Source organism: Branchiostoma lanceolatum, chromosome 10 (genome assembly GCF_035083965.1).
Source record: "Branchiostoma lanceolatum isolate klBraLanc5 chromosome 10, klBraLanc5.hap2, whole genome shotgun sequence".
NCBI lineage: Eukaryota > Metazoa > Chordata > Leptocardii > Amphioxiformes > Branchiostomatidae > Branchiostoma > Branchiostoma lanceolatum.
In genome coordinates this window covers 9,695,214-9,714,178 of record NC_089731.1, presented here as the reverse complement: position 1 = coordinate 9,714,178, position 18,965 = coordinate 9,695,214, and the positions used below count along the sequence as shown (strand labels likewise).

Sequence of the window (18,965 nt, the reverse complement as noted above, 5' to 3'; positions counted from 1 at the left end):
GGTGTGTAGAGAGCAGTCAGTCACTTCTGGATTTTGAATCATCATCAAAATTTATTAGCCATCAATTTTTACATCTTGTATAGGAACAGACATGAACAATTAAGGCAAATAACAACAACATTAGCGGTAGAAACGGCAGTAAAACTTCCACACAGTGCAACTACCAAAGTCTTCATCTATAAAATCTGCCTCGGCAAAATTAACATCAAACCAGCACGTCTGATTCCCTGGAATTATGGTACAAAAATATGAAAATTTGCACAAATATGCAAAACAATTGATATCATACTTCACACACAATTTATTTGCAAATCAATTCTGTACAGCAATGCTCTTTGTCCTTTGATCCCTTTGTTTTTTACCTAGACAAGTCCTGTTAGTTGTGGTTTGTCATAAAAATAGATCCTATAGATAAAGCGTATCATTTGCTTGTCATTCTTTCCACATAGAGCTCCCTATTTTTTTTGCAACTGGGACAAGTCTAAAAACCTCCTCCTATGCTGGGGTCACTGTAACTCGCTGTATCATGGTATTACATGCTACTTGTACACGGATATGGTGAAGATAATACAGTAACTCCATCATGGTAATATTGTAACAGCGTATGCATGGTTACAGTAGATAGTAGTACTTTTACAAAGCACTGAAAGCAGGCTGTAGCTTGTAACTGGGGTGCCCTTGTTCTTTCCAAACGATGTAATTATGTTTACAAAGCATTTCTACTTGCAGCCAGAAACACAAGAAAATCATGATACTGGACATTAACTTTACAACATTCTCCTTGCCAATATAGGTGCAATGTGCAAAAGCATCAAGAATGAGTGGTTCATCACAATCATATCTGAAGCAGATAATCTGTTTGTCATACACATTTCACAAGTTCAACTTGACACAATACGGTGGTCTGTATGGCAGGGACAGCTTCAGTGCTAAACACGATTTTCAAAGTACAAGTACATTTAGCAGGATCTGTTGTGCTTCATTCTAGGGCGTCGGAGGAAGGATATCAGGTCTCAGATACTTGTGATAATGGTGATATCATCAAATCTGCTGTCAAGGTTGTTATCTGAGACTTTGATTGTATAATGATTTCAGCAAGCTTGCTATGATATTGATGTTCTTCTGTTGGAAGATATGTGTACTGGAGGAGAAAATAATCATGACTAGCTGTGGTTCAACACCATAAACAGCTTCATCTGCCCCTGAAATGCATGAACACAATTCAGCACCAGCATAACAAACATAACACTGCTGAACAGAAATACTGCATGGAAACAAGGCCTTTCCTACATCATTGTTACAGCAGAAGTTGGTGACCTAGCGACTGACATGGCATCAAAGAGGGTGTGTGTAGTGAAAGTGCCCCTACCCATGGCATTTAGCAGGTGAAACCCAATTTCCTAACCCCTGTACATGCATGACTAATGTTATTAAAATCATTGATCATGATAGTACATTTTTTTTCCTTTAAAAACTAGTGCAATTATACATTAAGTGTTAGCATAGTTTTAACTGCAACTTTCAGTAGCTACAAGCTCTTTGGCTGCACATGATTCTAAGTAACCTTGTTAAGGCACTTGCACTTAGAGTTTAGAACTCTCAATATCTATGTGTTGATTGATTAACACTATGCACATGTCAATGTAAATCCAGCGATTCACTTAGTTCTGCTTCAACTTCATCAAATATCCCCAAATCAAACCATTTGGATTTACATTGACATGTGTATATTGTTTTTTTTTTACCCTTTCATTAGATTTGTGGTGACCAGAAGACAAAATCATGTTTCTGCAGCCCATGTTGTTTATTGCATCTGATGCAAATGTATCTGTGAAAGCTTTAAAATCAAGTTATGCGTGAGCATGCATCATAAACATCTCTGTCTCAAAATCTACATGTACATCTGGATAGGTTCTGCCACAATAAAACTCCAACATCTATCACAAGCTAAAACCACTCGGGCAATTCTATATTAAAAACAGTAAGGGTTCCTCTCAGCCAAGGTGGTTGAAATATAAAATACAGAAATTCTGAATGATATCCATTCCAATTTGCAGCAGAAAATGTCCCCATTTTCAACGTCTAAAAGACATGCGCATAAAAGTAACACTTCTGACAACTTACAGTCACGACAGAATAAAAGCCAAGTTTGTTTGGTGATGTGAACCTAATAAAACTATTCAGAAGATCTAAAGTTGTTAGTGTGACTCAATTGTAGGTGATACTATCAAAGATCAAAGTCCGTCTTTCTTCACATGACAAAAGTGGGACACAATCAGTGCTGACAACATCAAATGATGCTGATAAGCGACCAAACTTCAGTTCCGACACAAAGTAGATTTGGGACTTTCCAACCCTTCTCAAAATGAACACATCTTTGACTCACAAATCCGTATGGTCTGAAAATGTGGTATATTAGTCTTTAGAAAAACTACAGAATCCACGGAAAATTATGTCCCAAACTACTTTGTTGGAAATAAAGTGTAGCCGCCTACCAACAGGGATGCTAATTCAGGCTTATATGACATGATCACCCCTACAGTTCTGTACTATACAGTGGTCGTCTCGAGCTCCTGGCTGCGTGAACGTTTGGGCGTGGCTGCGGGGGGCGTGGCTTCCTCTTGCCGCTCAGGCGTTCTCTCGATCACAGCCGATCTGGCCTGCTGCTCGCGGTACTTCTTACCAAACGCTCTGCCCAGCGAGCCCTGCAGAGGTACAGTGGGTTAATGGCATTTATCATACTGGCTTGTATTAGGGTCTGAAAGCCCTTTGCCGCAAGGCGTAGGCAACCTATTGTTATTTCCCGTAATTTGTAGGGAAAGCTATCTTAGTCACGTAATTCATAGTGAAGCGACCAAATTTTGCGTCATCGCTTTCCTTGATTTTAGCGTAATACATAGGGGGCTAACATTCTTCTGAATGTGCATAAAGCGTTGTTGGGACCCTCCATGCAGACCCTCTTGTATTAGCTGTATATGATGGGAATAGCAATGTGACAAGGAGGATGAATGCAGATAAAAATAGAATCTGGCAGCTGTGTGGCAAGTTCAAGTCATAAACCCTTTACCCTGAAGCTCCTCCTGAAGCTGCCCTTTTTCTCCTCGTCTGAAGCTGCCTGATGGTTGGACCTGCCGAACCCTGACCTCCCCACCGACCCCGCGGAGCTCGGTCTGGAGGACAACACAGAGGCAGACTTCGGTCGCGTGCCGCTATCATTACCGCCAGACGCTGCTGCCAAGGCCGCCCTGAAACACAAACATAGCGTCATCTCTCTGATCTTGTCCCCGTGAAGACATCATGAAGATGGAACATTAGATAGCATTGTAGTATGGGGTACATTAAAAGGGTGAGATTAGTAACTTAAGGGTTAAGAATACTTTAAATGTAATTAGTACCGGGATGCTACAAATTTGATATCATCAGTTGTTAGGGTATTGGATAGCATGGTAGCTATTGGTTGTCAGTTTAAAAGGGTAGAAAGTTAGTCATTAGTTATCTTCAGTTAAAGAAAGAGTTATAATTGTGATGTTAGAGAGTAGATTATTTTGCCAAGGGATGGGTTTAATGTTAGCCTTTAGCACACTGAATAATTAGTTATATGACTTATCTGGGTTAAAGAAACTTTGGGATATGATGTCAACCTAATACATTTGTATATCTTGTTTCATTTTGTCTGTATCAAAACATTTCATAAAAAAACGAAAATATGTTTTTGTAAAAAATGATGTTCTACGGTGCTGTGGTTCAAATGTGCAACATTTCAGTGTTGCAATTTTGTTTTTCTAATCCAACTAAAACATCTGTGTTGAGCCAGACAATATGAAAATTATCCACCATCAAAATGTTGAAGGTGTGATATGACTGAGTGAGTTGTCTCATAGTCCAGCTTATCCGCACACCAATAAGTATTGCCACCAGCGCACAGTACAACAGACCTTATTTCCCCGAGCCCTCTACCCTAGCACACCGCGGCTAGTTATAAACATGCTGTGTGCTCACCATATGGACTGCAGTGAGCTACTAATGGTTACCCTGCTGTCCAACTCACGCGACTCCCGTTTCACTTTTGTCCTACAGTGTCAATGTCAGACGTTTAGGTGACCAGCTTGTATATGCTATCATGTTGAATGTTTATTATTCAGTCACTGGTTAGTTGTTTGATTATTTTGTTACAACAGGCTAGAGATCTTCTAGTTTGGAGGTGACAGCTTATACATCAAATATTGAGGTAGATATAACTTTCAAATACAACCAAATTTAAGATCATGGCCGGTGAAAAAGTGGATCATATCCGGAATGTGAATTGACAGAATCTGGTATGTTTTGATTATGGTATTTTGAAAGTAGGTGAATAATGATGGCTTGAGTTGTAATTGTAGGAGAACTTGAGTGTTAAGTTTTCATGATCAGCATCACAATCTATGGATACTTGGTGAACAACATAGTTATTATGGCGTTTATCATGAAAAATGGATTATCATCTTACACAAAGGTACAGTCAAACCTGTATTAGCGGTCACCTTTGCATAGCGGCCACCTGCCCATAGTGGTCACTTTTTGTCGGTCCCTTGGATTTTTCCCATTGACATAAGCATTAAGAATTAGGCTATAACGGCCACCTGTCCAACGCGGTCGCGGCCAGACGATTTTCGGTCCCGCGAGTACAGTAACACTGCCGATAACGGTCACGGCGCGCCGGTAGAAGCCGCATCGCCACCGCACGCCGGGTTCAAAATCTTCATTTTTTCACGCAGTTATCAAATTTATGTGGACTCAACTGGATAGGATCATAATAAAGAAAACCAGAATGTTTTATCTTTGTTAGAAAAGCCATGGTTTGACGCGCGAAGTCAAGTATAATTTTCTTTACATGGCTTGCGTTTGTACATCGTGGTAAAATTGACCATTTCTGTACATTTCGACTGGACAAATATTACGGCAGCTTTTTGGAAATTACAACCCACACATGTACCTGATGCGGTAAGTTCGCGAAATGTTTGAATGCCGGCCCAATGTCCGTTTTCACCGGGAATTCATTCAAATTGTGCTCAAAACGTGTTTCGCGCAATTTTCAAAATGGCGCTGATACAAACTGGATAGGTAGCAGCACAAAGGTCAACGGAAGTTACGGAGGTATAATATACTAAATTTATTTTGCTGCAAAGTATCACTGAGGATAATTACTAAACCAAAAGCTTCAAAATTAACGTGGAAAATATTACTATGATGTAAAATTTGGGCTGTTGTAATTTTCTGAAAATACAAAAAGCCCTCAAAAGAGCGACCTTCTTCTGAGTACCCTATTAGCATAATGGTAGATGCTGATCAACACAAGCCACCCGGGAACCGAACCAACACAACAAGAGACTAAGGAATATTGTCGCCACGATTTTATGTTTGAAAACGGTCGAAAACGAACAGTAAGTGACAACTGAGCAACATGTATTTTGTTCTTAACTATCTAGGACTAGAAGAACAACAATCGAACTTTACATGTGTACTGTACGGTGAATAAATGTATCTCAGTGGGTACTGAAAACATGTGTCACTCGTGGTCAATTAATCGACATTTTCTCCATAGCGGCCACCTGTCCTTAGCGGCCAGTTTTGGCCAGTCCCTTGAGTGACCGCTATAGACAGGTTTGACTGTAAATGAAATGTTGTGAGAGTAAGACTTTATAATGTTGAATATTATCTCATCAGTTAACGTGTGAATGGTAAACCTATTAAGACCCTTCCACCAATGGATGACTAGTCCAAGAAGGACACCTCCACCAATCACCACCGAGCTTACCGCAGGCGCAGTCTCCAGGTGGTCCTACTGTGCCCCTGATTCCCGGCCATCACTGTCAGTGTGGCTCTACTTGTGTGCAACCACAAACCACAACCACAGCAAAAACAAACAAGCCATGTCCAGTCAACAACAGAAACAGCAACATAAAACAAGGCTTAATCCACCTTACCCACAAAGTCTGCCCCACCACTTAAGTCTATTTAGACTATCAAATCTTATCTCCAGCATACTATGTTTCTGTGATACCTTAGGCCACTTATCAAGTCTTGTAAGGAGAGTTTCCACCATCATGCAAGCAGTGTGAATGTGTGTTAAGCACATGTACAGAGGAAGGCTTGGAGAAGAGAGAGACAAAAACTTTTACAGTTCTTTGATTTCTAAATTTGCTCACTTTGTATTCAAATGTTTGACTCCAGAACGCACAGAAAAAAGGAATTGCTATCCTCAATGCACTTTTGCTCTTATTGCATGAATCAGCTAGCATTTTCCCCACATTTTTTGTAATGTTAGCAGTGAAAACAGTTTTGTAAGCATGATTTTCCTTGAGACTGAATGTTCTCTCTTCCCCCCTCCTCCATACACTGTACATCAGGTCCATTTTAGTGAGGTGTGTTCTCCATCCCTCACCTTGCAGGCATGACCAGTGAGTTTAACTCCGTGGTCAGGTGTCTCCTGATGATGGTCTTGGTGGGCGGGATCCCCAGGGCTGTTGCCATGGCGTCAGCATTGAACGACGGCTCCAGCACCAGCAGCGCGCCGTGCACCCCGCTCTCCGCAAGGTTGTTGGAATACTCCTGCAAAACAAACAAGAAAGAAGGGCTCAAACAAATTCCATATACAACAAGAGTTATCCCGCCTGCATCCACAGTCACTCCACCATAGCCAAACCGAAATATAACCTTCTGCCTATAAGAGTACACATTTCACAGACAATTTCAAACATGAGTATTTGTCGGACTCTCTAACTGTAACCCAAACTGTTCAGGTCATTCAGCACCTTCATATACCTTCATGGTCCCAATCACCTTTTTCTAGCAATATTCTACACACACTTAAGTCATACATGTACAAAATGCACATGTTTTGCATGAGAAACCTGCACTCTACAGCACTGAGATGAACAGACAACACAGAATACACCAAGTGTAGTATCTCCTAGGTATGGACCAACCATGGTCACTATCCTAAAAGTTTTAAAAAACGTATCTTTGGTGTTGGAAGTCACAGATTGTAATCTCTTTCATAGAAATATCTTGTATACTAAGTAAAAAGTGGACAATGCAATGTACATGACATTTCTAGATAAGGCAAATTTTTCAGCTTAGGTCAGAATTGGACCGACATGTAATTTTTCTTTCACTGTCTTATGCCTGGTTGAGGATTGCAGTAAAAGTTTTCCTTTCTTTCAAAAATGACTCCAGTAACTATGAAGTGATTTTTTCCTTGGAATGATTTTTTTAGTTCAGCCATAAATATCTTGAGATGGCACTCAACATATGTTAGTTAATCATGCTTCCAACTTAAAAATGCAGTTATGTTTTGTCATTTTTGTGCCAACAGAAAGAAGCCGTTGAAGGGTTGACTTTGTGCCCGCCACCCACCCAGAGTACCGTAGTGCCCTGCCCTGTAAACACCATAAGCCTGTCACCAGGGTGGAATGGGAGCGAGAATCATTCATAATGCACACTAACCCACAAGAAGGGGATTCCCCTAGGAAACATCTGGAAAATGGAGAAGATTTTTGGTTAGCCAAACTTTTCAGCATGCATGTGTTGTGGATGTGGACAGGAACTTCTCTTAGAAGAGGCATTCTGTTCTTAAGAGACCCTGGTACCACCTCAAGATATGTAAGTTTTAGAAGGCCAGTCAACCAACTTGAAGGGTAACAATAATGGGGACTGCAGAAAAGTATATACATGTGAGTATATGGCATTGCTTCTCCCTGTAATTGACTAACTACGCCAACTGTTATATCCCCGTCACAACATATTCATATTAAAAAAAATATCAAAAGTTGTCATTATCATCACCATTGTGTTGCTTAAGCCCTGAATACTGTATGCAGAAAATGTGATTTAAGTGCCACTCACCTTCAGGTCTATGTTCTGTGCCCATTTGATGAGCCTTTGATTGGTCCATACCAGAGGGTCGCAGTCAATGTCTTCACACTGCAACCTCCTCTCATGAAGAGCCTGCATTTACAGAAAATAAACAAATTAAAACTAAACCTGTAGCCACATCAACTTACTCTGCAACATGGCTTGGGACCAATTTCGTTAATCAGAATTCTTCAGTGATAACGCAATGCTGTTACTTACAATGTGTTGTTGCAGAAGTGCTTACATGATAAAACTGAGAAGATTGCCAGTCTAAGAATCTGCTGAGCTTACCTCTTTGTCAAATTTGACCCTCCGTAGAAAGTCAATGCCGTGCAGCAGCGACACCTGGTGGAATTTCCTAGAAATGCTCAGGTACTTCTCCAGGTCCTTGCGGGACAGTGTGGCCAGCACACGCCCGTCGACCAGGAGGGACTCGAACGCCGGGCGGTACTGAGGAAGGCCCAGGTCCGTGAGCCAGGTCCGCGACACCCAGCGGTGGTCCATTTGTGAGGCTTTACTGTACTTACTGTAACACAGGGGAACACAGGAGTGGTTAACCAGTAGTCAGCTTTGATGGGAGTCATGCACCTTTCACAGCCTAGGGGACATGCAAAATGGCTAAATAAGCCATGTAAATCAGGTCAATCCTTTAACAAACCCCTTTTGTAGTTACCATCATAGAGTGTACAAAAACCAGTAGGCAACAATTAAGATGTCAAACTTCATACCCTGTTTCAGATCCCAGGTGTGTGTATAACAAAGCCATGATTATAAAAGCAGGAACACCAAAAGCATGATATATGTCATTATGAATCTGCTGCAGATGACTTCATCCTGGCAAAGAAAATGGTCAATGGGTATTATAAAGATGGGTATCATGCTTGAAGTTAGGTATGCAGGGCTTAGCTGTGATAAGTCATTTGATGTACAGGCAATTGTTGCAAGCCTGCAAAGCTGGTGTGTTATACTGAAGGGCAGTTGTACCAGTGTTGAATAATACAGAAATGATCAATCAATTCTGATTATCTTATAAGTACATGACACATAGTTCATTTGGAAGTGAGAGAGCACAGAGTACCTGTTGTATGGAATAAGGGAATCCATTCAAACAACACTACAGCCATGTACAATGTATGCGCAACAAAGTTATTAACACAAAGGTATGTACAAATGTACATGAAGATGTTCTTGTGTAGATGCATTATGCTCTGGAGCTGAATACACAGAGAATGGAAGACAAGTCACACATAGTTTATTACATGTACACACTAGTCCACAACAGAGCAGACAAAACAGAATCAACTAGTAGTGCACTTACTCCAGTACAAGCCTCCCTATGCAAGCCTCTCTAGGTAAGCAGTAAGTGGTGAAGACAGACAAAAGTAAGCATTGCAGTTAGGAAAATCAAACACAGTTCAAGCATACCCGTAGTTATGACACTAAGAAGACAAACACATTCTACAATTGCAACAGCTTTCAATGGTATATGCCATGCACATGTAAAAGAGTACTATCAAAACAGGAATTTCAGTGATGAAGAGTAGGAAACAACATGATCATACGTCTAAAGATATCAAAACAAGTGAAAACCCACATGTAGTAATAGCATGATAAGACAGAGAACTATAGTATGGCTGATAGATTTCTAACAACTTAATACATGCATTGTATGATATATATGCTCTTTTAATAACTGCACAGCTGTAATAAAAAGCATGCATTATAAACGGTAGAAGTACTTCTGATAGAGTCATGATGCAGAATGTGAAGGGATGAGGACAGGCTTGAGATAACCTGTTGTCTGGAGACGGGACTCTGGTCCTTTCTTTTTTAACAACTCCAAGGTACCAGATCACTCTCAGCAAATTGCTTATCAACTCATAGAAGTCAGTAACACCAAAAAGAAACACTAATAGTCTGTAACTAAATGCAATCCACTGTTGATGTAACACTGCAAGTCATTAATGGCTTTCAAATTTGGTAAGCTTCCTTTCAGTCAGCAAAGTTTGTGATGGAGTCTAATTATAAGCAGCTTTAATCAGTCCAAAACCTTCAACTGTATTGATCTTTTTTTTTTTCATAAACCATCAATACTAGTGAAATGGCAGACATCCCATTGTCAAAACTGAGAATTTTATTGGTCTTTTAGGACTTTTGTTCTTAAAGTCTGTAGCTTGTAAGGAGAGTGGCCTGGTGGATGGAGACAGTTAAAAAGGAAAGGTTACGTAGTTTTGCTGTGACTTACTGCTGGATCTCGGGTTGCCTGTGAAACATGCGATACAGGAGACCCCTCCTCATCGACACAGTAGCGTACCTTAACCACACAGGTGTCAGCAGGAGAGAGAAGGTGATACAACCAAAATCAAACGTGTCAACAAAGAAATTCTATGAAGGAAAGAGTCTGACATATATAAGTGCATGTACATGTACATTGGCTCAGCATAGACCTGGAGACAGAGAGTTTGATACATTTGCCACTTTGGCAGATTGGGAGACAACATAGCATGTAAACAACAGTCAAGAAAAATGAGAGTCACATTGTGACCGAGATACAACGTTTCATGCAAGTACTTGTCCAAGCTCCAACTGAAAGAGAATGACCACTAATAACTTCAGACAAAGAACTGCAGTTTGTATAGCAGCAAGCAAAAGTCATAATCATTATTTTGAGTGCTAATAGGACAGAAAATAAGATAAGTAAGGCAGCTGACCTCTAAACTAAACAATTAAACTGGGTATTCAGAGACAGTACATTTTAGTATCGATTTAACTATCACATAACTCAATAATTATGGTCTAATGTAATATTACATCCCAATATAAAACTAGGCTTAAGTTAAACACATTAAGAGACAGAAGTTAAAGTTGCAGGGCAAACAATGATTATTAGCCTTACCTAGCTTCAGGTGTTCTATGTTCCTCTATAGCTAGCCTGAGTTTCCTGCGATGAAGATTGTTGGTGATTCCCAGCCCTGACTCAAGTTCATGGTCACTTAGGCCAAGTAGTACCTGATCATTGGAAACAACAACATAATAGTTTCACTTGGGCCAAGTAGTACCTGATCATTGGAAACAACAACATAACAGTTTTAATTAACATGTGTGCAAGAGGTTGTTGATAGTACAGACGGATAGTACAGACGATGTCAAGGAGCTAGTCCAAGGGACTTTAGACTATCTATGCACATGAGATGACAAACAAATATAACATTCATACCATGCACTATGCTGAATTTCTAAAGACTACTTTTTGTACGTATTTCTACCTGTTTAAAATTTGCTTCATTTTTCACAAGTTCTTTTTAGAATTAAGATTTTCAATTCCAGAAGGAACATATTTGCTGGATGATATACTACAAACCTGGAGTGTTATGCCATGAGGAGGTCTACCAGGTGTGCAATAAAAACAAAAAAATCAGATTGCTTGCATATAATCATGTAACTTAAAGTTAGAGCACACACAACAAATGTTGTTCCACCGTACCTTGCCACTTTTGATGTTCTCTGTACAGTGTTTAGAATACATGGGCATACACATGGTGTACTCCAGCCAGGCTAGGACGTGGTCAGCCTTCCACTGAGTCATGGGCAGCCTGCGGGTCTCCTCCAGAACCTGCAGCCGGTCTGCAGCCTCCTCCTGGTGCAGACTGTGGTGCAGGGTCCCGCGCGTCGGCAGGGTGTAGCTACCACTCTGGGTCTCCACCTCTGTGGTGACGGTACATGAACGATGGACATTAGTTCATTGTCAATCAGCTGGTTTACAAATCTATGGACCATTTTCTTCATACACATGGATCTCTGATAACCAGATCAATTGCAAATATTGTTACTAATATTGCTGTAAATGTTGACATTTTTGCAGTGGTTTAATGTTTGTAGTTTTCACCGCAAACTTAAAACCACCGCGAAAATACTTGTTCTGTCTTCAGCTCACCTAACGTTTTGTTTCAACCGCAAAGTTCAAACCACCGCAAACACTACATTTTCACCCTACCACAAAACATATCATTCAACAGTTACTGGAGGGAATTTTACCCGGTAATAATATATAGTGTAATTGTATGTGAGAATACATCATGTGATTGTAACCACTTTGAGAAAATGCAATGAAATCATTTTTTTCACACCACCTGATTTGTTGGGGAGTAACAGTAATTTCAAGTAGTCTTCATTTGATCAAATTAATATGTAAAAGTCAGAGTGAACAAACAAACCTTAACACCCTTAAAGACTTTATTCCTGGTAAACTGACCTTCTAACAAGCTTGGGTCTAATGACTTGCGATGCTTGTTTCTGCTGAAGACTTTAGAAAGAGACCCAAACTTTTTGGTGCTCTTCTTCTTCTTGGCACCCCCTAGGCCACTATCTCTACTGGAGTTGTAGCCGTCTGACTTGGAGTCGTCGGGTATGTGGACAGGGGAGTATCTGGAGGTGCTGGCAACACTGGGGGGGTTGGAGGAGATCCCCTCCTCAGACACGGGGGTTTCTTGGAGGTTACATGATGAAGGGGCAGATTCTGGAAAAAAAGATGGTTAAGATGTTGAAAAAGAAGTGCCTAGATAATAGTAGATGTCATTGAGTGGAATATCTTTGACCAAGCTACGGTTGTGTCAAGGTAAGTGATTTTCAAAATACCTTTCTTCAACATCCTAAAAGCAAGAGTTAAAATAACTTGTGTATGGTGCATGCTCAGTAATATATGCTGCCTCAATACAATAATTCATTTCAGCATTAATACTGTGTAAATCTCAAAACTTTTGTCGAGTGGTGTTTTTATTTTCGTGGTTTTTGCAGTGATCTCTCCACTGCAAATTCATGACAACGCAATGTCTCCCTTGTGTGACAACTGAAATACAAATAAATTTCAACTGCGAATCTAAAACACAGCAAAAACATCCTTTTCCCTCCCACCATGAAATAAAACCACTGCAAAAGTAATTGTAAGTACCTGATATAGGGGTAGAATGTTGTTGGATAGGTGATTGTGTCACATCCTGGACACTGTCTGACAGCGACACTTCCGGCGTGTAGAACTCCACTGAGGTTGATTGGTGTGATTCGTCCACACTTTGCGGACTCTGTATCTCTATGGACCCCCTGGGGGTGGCATCTGCAGGGGTGGGGGTATGCAGCTCCATGGAGCCCCGGGGGGTGGGGAAGTCACCATCCGATGAGTGTAACTGCAGGTCCATGGAGCCTCTTGGTGTCTGAGATAAAAAGAGGATCCAGTTTAAATAAAATCCCTTCATTACTCTTAACAAGCTGAAAACAGATATCCTAGCAACATAGAGATATCAGGTAGTCTCAGTGAAGTCACTGATGTTTTGTTTTGCATGCTCCAGTATGTTTCTGATGTATATCAAAAGACTTGAATGTGCATAATACTGTAACATAATTATTGCTCCTACAACTATGCTGTATACATATAGGCCACATAGGATTTAAGTCCATTGGTAAATGCATGCAAAATACTATTTACAGCTGTTATGAATGATGAAATGATAAGTTAAAATGAAAGAAAATGAGCCCACTTACCAGAGAATCGCCGACATGAAGAGATAGCTGCATATCGTCTGAGACGTGGTTATCTTCAGCAGGTAGCGGACTGGCCTCTCCTAATGTTTCAGGTCGAGGGGAGGACTCTGCAATACTCAGTCTCTGGTGCTGGTGGTTCTGATCAAGCTGTAATCTGGTCTGGAGTAACAACAATCGCAAAACTCTCAATATTCAAGACTTCCAAAATACATGTTCTACACATTGTTGGTCTTGACATACATTGTACATGTATTATCTACTCGACATAATCTTTACTGATTTTTCATCTTTGCTTGGAATGGTAATAATTGCTTCGGGTACAACTGTGATCATCCATTGTTAAGGATAACTGACATGTAAGCTGTAAGAAATACACCTGTAAGATATGCCTCTGATGCCTTACTGTAACAACTATTTCATAACTTTATATCTTCTTAACCTCTAGCACACTAAAGTAGTCATTTGGCACCCCATTCTCTTTGGTTACAGAGTTAGGCAACAGGGAAAAGGTTAATGAATCAGGACATGTTTAAAACCTAGAGCTAATCAATGCACACAAATAAATGTCTACCTGTGAGAGTTCAGTCTCTAGTTTCTTGATGAGCCCCTCCTTCTGGTCCAGCTGTTGACGGAGGAAGACTGACCGCTCTGCGGAGTCCCTGGCCTTCTTAAGGATCTCCCACTTCTCCTTCTCCGATCCTTCTTTCTCCAGGATCAACTGCTTGATGCTTTCATCACTTTCCTGGAAGACAAGTGCGTAAAGAAATGTTTAATCAGCTGTATAGAAAGATCTGGCCAAAGAAAATAAGGCCAAATCTGGTCCCATCACTTTTGCCATGGTCACATTTCCAAACCAGCCACCTGCCTGCAAGTATGATATAAAAGAGAACAAAACACACAAAACATAGTGAAAATTAGTCAAAAACATAATTTGTACATAGTTTTTGAAATGTGACGCTGGCATCACAGAGAATGTCCATTTTTCTGACTGATAGTAGCCACAACACATCTGCTTCAAGGTACAAATGTATTCTTGTCAGAATATACATGTACAATACTCTTAAAAACATATACCGTAGTTATTCCTTGACGAAACATACCACCACCTTTCTCCAATTATTCCTGAGGGGTACATAGTAACCATATGATATACACTCAGGTACATGCCATACCATCTATGTACAATCACTAACGTTATACATGCAATTTTGTAAAAAAGCGGATGAGATGAACCTCTTTTTCCCCAGTCACCAGCAGTGCATGTACGCAAAAGCAACTTGGCACAGATACCGACTGACACCAGCTGATATACATGAAGCTACTTACTACAACTGACTCAGGCCGTCTTATAATCGGAAGCGTTGAGTGGCTTGGAAGAGGAGAATTTTGCTAAAATAGAATAATGGCGCAATAATGTATAAAAGGTGCTGTCCTCTATAATTACTGTTACTGTTACTTTATATTTACTGCACACAAACCTACATCAAATTTGCATAATCTAGGCAGTGTTTTGTTTAAAACACTAACTTCTTTGAAGTTTCTGTGGGTATCCATACTACAGTTTAGGTGGCAACACTAACAACTCTGTATACCTAAAATGTGCAAAGCATGCAATACTGTACATTGTATGACTTCAATCTGTATCTTGCTACCATACTGCGACTCTGAATCTATTGCAATTGCAGATTCACTTTCCTCATTGTCTGACTTGTGTATTGTTGCCCATTTCACCAGCAATAGCTTTTATTCCTGAGGAATAAAGACTTCCTATTGTGATCACATTACAAAGAATGCTCAGCCATTGGTACATTAACTTTTGAAAGGATGCTTCTATATTGATGACACAACAGCATGCCTAGTACCAGTTCAGAAGACCCTTACCCTCATCCTCATCTCGTAGTTGCGTATGAACTCCCTCAGTTCATCCTCTTTGTCCTCCAGGGTTCCATACAGCTGTTTCATCTGGTTTAACAGGTCCACCTTCTCGGCCTTCAATCTCTTCCTGTCTGCTTTCATTGCTGGAGGATAACAGAAAAGAAAGAGCAAGGTTCATTTTGATATCCTACTCCATACTTTAATTTTCTGCTCCATTGCTTTCAGGCCTGACTCAAATACATAACACTACCGCCCTCGCGTTCCAAAGCTATCTCCCTCTCAATAACTAAAACGACTATTTTCACATTCTCTGCCCATACAGTTTATCTTCTATATTCTGTTTGGATTAGTATCTGTTGCCCTAAAGTCAGCAAAGGATGAGAATAAAGGTGATGGATAACTTGGTCAGATTTCTTTTGGGTTGTGGTTGATGGCTACATCATATCAAATGAAGACAATGCCATACATTTCTGACTAAGCATACTGTTATCACCATACTGTTCTTAAGTATTTAGCATGCATATAGATTGTTTCTTGTTATTCATAAATCAGATTTACTTCTTTAAAATTGTTAGATATTAGCAATAGTTCAACTGTCATGTATCTACAAGTTGCCATAACACTGTACCTGTCACAATTTTCATGCAATAAAGTTCTTATTCTTCTATCAAGTTAGACATTAAGGTAGGTTCTATAATTATACACTAGTGTCATGTACAATGTACCTGCAAGAGCTTCCTTAGCCCTGGCCAGCTCGTGCTCCGTCTGTGTCAGCTGTACTTTGAGTTCAGACACAGCCGGACCAGACTGACTCTCGATCGTCTTCTGTGACCTCAGCTCCTCCAGCTCCTTCAAGAGGCTGCGGTTGTCTTCTTCAAGACGCACTTTAGCCTCTCTTAAGTTGGACACCTCCTGTTCCTTCTGCCGCAGGCTTTGTTCTGTTGGGAGACAACACAAGGTCATCAGTTTGAGTTCCATTTCAGGGTTTGCAAATCTTGACAAAATGGGTTGTTTACAGTAGTTTCTGGATCAGGCTTGGTTCTGGTTGAAATGATAAAAGGTGGTCAATTAATTTTAGTCAGCTGCATTACCTGTAGTGTAGCATTTGCTGCAAAGTAAAACACTTGGTGGTTACTGGTAGTTTAAATTCCTGCACAAGGTTTTGTCCAGCAACACATGACTTCCCTCCATCAGTTGAAATTCTGCTGCCCTTCTAGCCACATTAGGCAACATAAGTGGTAGCAGGGTACAACAATTGTTTATCAGTTAACTGTGAGACTTGTCAAAGATGCATTTTGGAGAACATTTTTGAAAGAAGTGGGAGGGAAACATCCTGCGTTCGCTGGCAAATATCTAATCCCCATCTCTCCACAATGATTGATGTCATCCTGGACCACAAATAGGCTCCTGATCCAAAGCACAGTAGTCAGGGTAGCTTCTAATTTCAAGGTTCGTGGGTACTTCAAAATCAAAATCTGATTACCCACACTTCATGGACAGGCGATAAAATCCAATTTTACCACAGGTTTTGAGGGGGTACTTAAACTGAAAGCCGATTATTTTCCATGATGTGAGTTAACAAAGCACTTATCCGTGCAAAGCCAACTGGCAAAAGGTCATTTTCTATAAACTTTAGAACAGCAGCAGAAAATAGAATTTCATCAAACATGCCAGATATATCCACAAGACTGCAAACACTTTGCATCACTTTTTTTTATGTATACTTAAAGAAAAAGGTACCTTGTGTAATGTAAATTAATCTTACTCTTCTGTTACTTACATGTACAATGTACATGCATCTTTGGCGGATTTGGTTAACTCTACAAACAATGTTTTTTTCCACCAGGTGTGGGGTTAATACCCATTTCCTGGTGATTTCCGTCTCCAGTACATTATGGGATTACAGGATAGTGCCCTTTATTGACTGGTCCTCTGGGAAGAGGGGGAAATGGACCAACAGACTTAGAGAAATGTGTACATGAAGTACCATCAATAACGTTTCATGCAGTCCTAAGCTTTGGTCAAGTGAATGGCAAGCACTTGAGTTGGGCACTTGCATAAAATGCGGGCAAAAGCTTCCAGCTTCTACGTGAACGTGGAAGCTAAATGTAATTCTCATTGAGCTTGCACTGGATCTTGGATAAGGATTGTCCTTCTAAGAGATTTAAAAATGGCAGAAACTGTAGTTAGAATAACGTCTAGAAACAAATGTACTACCAAATACAAGAAAAACAAGGGAATTGTCTGATTTGGTAGGGAAATAGCATTGTATGAATCATTTGATGTGTCTCTTCAGGATTAGCCTATGGTACAAGAAGAAAAATAAGTCAACGCTTTTGTTAAAAACTAAGAAAGATTATAACAGAAACGCTACGATTTACACCTTTCAATTTAGTGTCGATAAGTGGTTATATAAAACTAGATGTAAATCAAAAATAACAACATGCGTCTCAAATTATAAGAATCCATGCGAGTAGCTTACACACACTACGGCAGTCTGTCATGCAAGAATACAAAAAGGTACTAGACTATAAAACTCAAGCAAATGGCGTGCAAAACTACCGTGTATAAACTAAACAAGTTACAAAAATTGGCCTTTCATTTAATTTTCAATTTTGAAATTAATATATATGTATTTCATTGAGACACATTCCTGATTATTGTTCTTTTTCATGTCTCTTGAAAATTCTGTAGTTAGACTTTCGTCCAAAGATTTTCTAAAGAAAAGATCAGAACTGAAAGAATTTGTATCCACCTAAGAAGAGAGATATTTCTTGGAACACCAAAACTGAATACAAAAATTTGATATGGCACAATGTATATTTTTCAAGAAAAGCCGTGTTCTCTCTCCATAAAATTTCCTATCAATTCAAGACCCAAATTGTTAGAGAGGTCTAGATCTAGACTACATGGTGTTATAAAAGACTGAACTACCACTACGAAACACAGAGGTAGTGAAAATAATGATTATTTCTGATTATTCTAACCTGTAGGATCATCTTTCTTTGTATCCCAAGATCTCCATTCTGAAAGAGGATTCAAACAGTTGTCAAATTCTAAAACACACCTATTTATACTGGTAAGGAAAACAGTATATACAAAATGTATTTCACAATTCTGTAGCACATTCAAAGCAAATATCCAGTACAACAACTAGTGCTGGAACAAAGCTCTGTGGAAGTGATAAATTATTCAATTACACAGGTAATAGATGATCATCCTTCTTTAAGTACCCTATGGGGGAATCAGCAGTACGGTGACCTATAACATAGTTTATATGTACATTTGTCAAATTTTCACAAATAGCCACACAATTCTACAATCAGCTACAAAGACATAAACTCATCTGGTATTATACATTTTATACATGTAAGTCCGTTTTTTTTCAAGCATCAAGGGATCTAGGTCTGGTCTGACATAAAGGAGTCAAGATGTTGGATTTAATGTGACTTTTCATGTATCAATTAGATTAACATATAAACAAAGGCCAGAGACAACCAAGGTCTAGTTCTACTTTAACCTTCTCTCTGCCTGGTTACCCAATAATCAATACAAACTTGGCATTCAGTGCCAAAAGGCAAGCAGAAGGGAGAAAGGTAGAACTCTAAGCAGAAACTTCAAAATAAATTTTCATAAAAATGCATCTCGTTGTGACAAATCAT

At 39.7% G+C, this 18,965-nt stretch overlaps 1 protein-coding gene across 17 annotated transcripts in view; it reads right to left on the bottom strand.

Moving 5' to 3' along the window:
• Window positions 1–31: 31 nt before the first annotated feature.
• LOC136443487 (kazrin-like) overlaps window positions 32–18,965 on the bottom strand; it is a 63,620-nt gene continuing 44,686 nt past the window's right edge. For 6 of the 17 annotated variants that reach the window (XM_066440732.1, XM_066440735.1, XM_066440748.1 and 3 more), the window contains 19 exons: window positions 18,291–18,329; window positions 16,029–16,241; window positions 15,310–15,446; window positions 14,755–14,817; window positions 14,000–14,170; window positions 13,429–13,587; window positions 12,842–13,100; window positions 12,146–12,409; window positions 11,378–11,598; window positions 10,790–10,902; window positions 10,139–10,207; window positions 8,185–8,419; window positions 7,885–7,986; window positions 7,486–7,515; window positions 6,422–6,588; window positions 5,795–5,860; window positions 4,000–4,071; window positions 3,068–3,245; window positions 32–2,705 (listed from right to left, as the gene is read on the bottom strand). In XM_066440732.1, the coding sequence (XP_066296829.1) occupies window positions 2,550–2,705; window positions 3,068–3,245; window positions 4,000–4,071; window positions 5,795–5,860; window positions 6,422–6,588; window positions 7,486–7,515; window positions 7,885–7,986; window positions 8,185–8,419; window positions 10,139–10,207; window positions 10,790–10,902; window positions 11,378–11,598; window positions 12,146–12,409; window positions 12,842–13,100; window positions 13,429–13,587; window positions 14,000–14,170; window positions 14,755–14,817; window positions 15,310–15,446; window positions 16,029–16,241; window positions 18,291–18,329 (2,714 nt within the window). In that variant the 3' untranslated portion in view covers window positions 32–2,549. The remainder of the gene's footprint in view (window positions 2,706–3,067; window positions 3,246–3,999; window positions 4,072–5,794; window positions 5,861–6,421; window positions 6,589–7,485; window positions 7,516–7,884; window positions 7,987–8,184; window positions 8,420–10,138; window positions 10,208–10,789; window positions 10,903–11,377; window positions 11,599–12,145; window positions 12,410–12,841; window positions 13,101–13,428; window positions 13,588–13,999; window positions 14,171–14,754; window positions 14,818–15,309; window positions 15,447–16,028; window positions 16,242–18,290; window positions 18,330–18,965) is intronic. The other 11 variants (XM_066440740.1, XM_066440738.1, XM_066440733.1 and 8 more) reach the window with 11 other exon arrangements.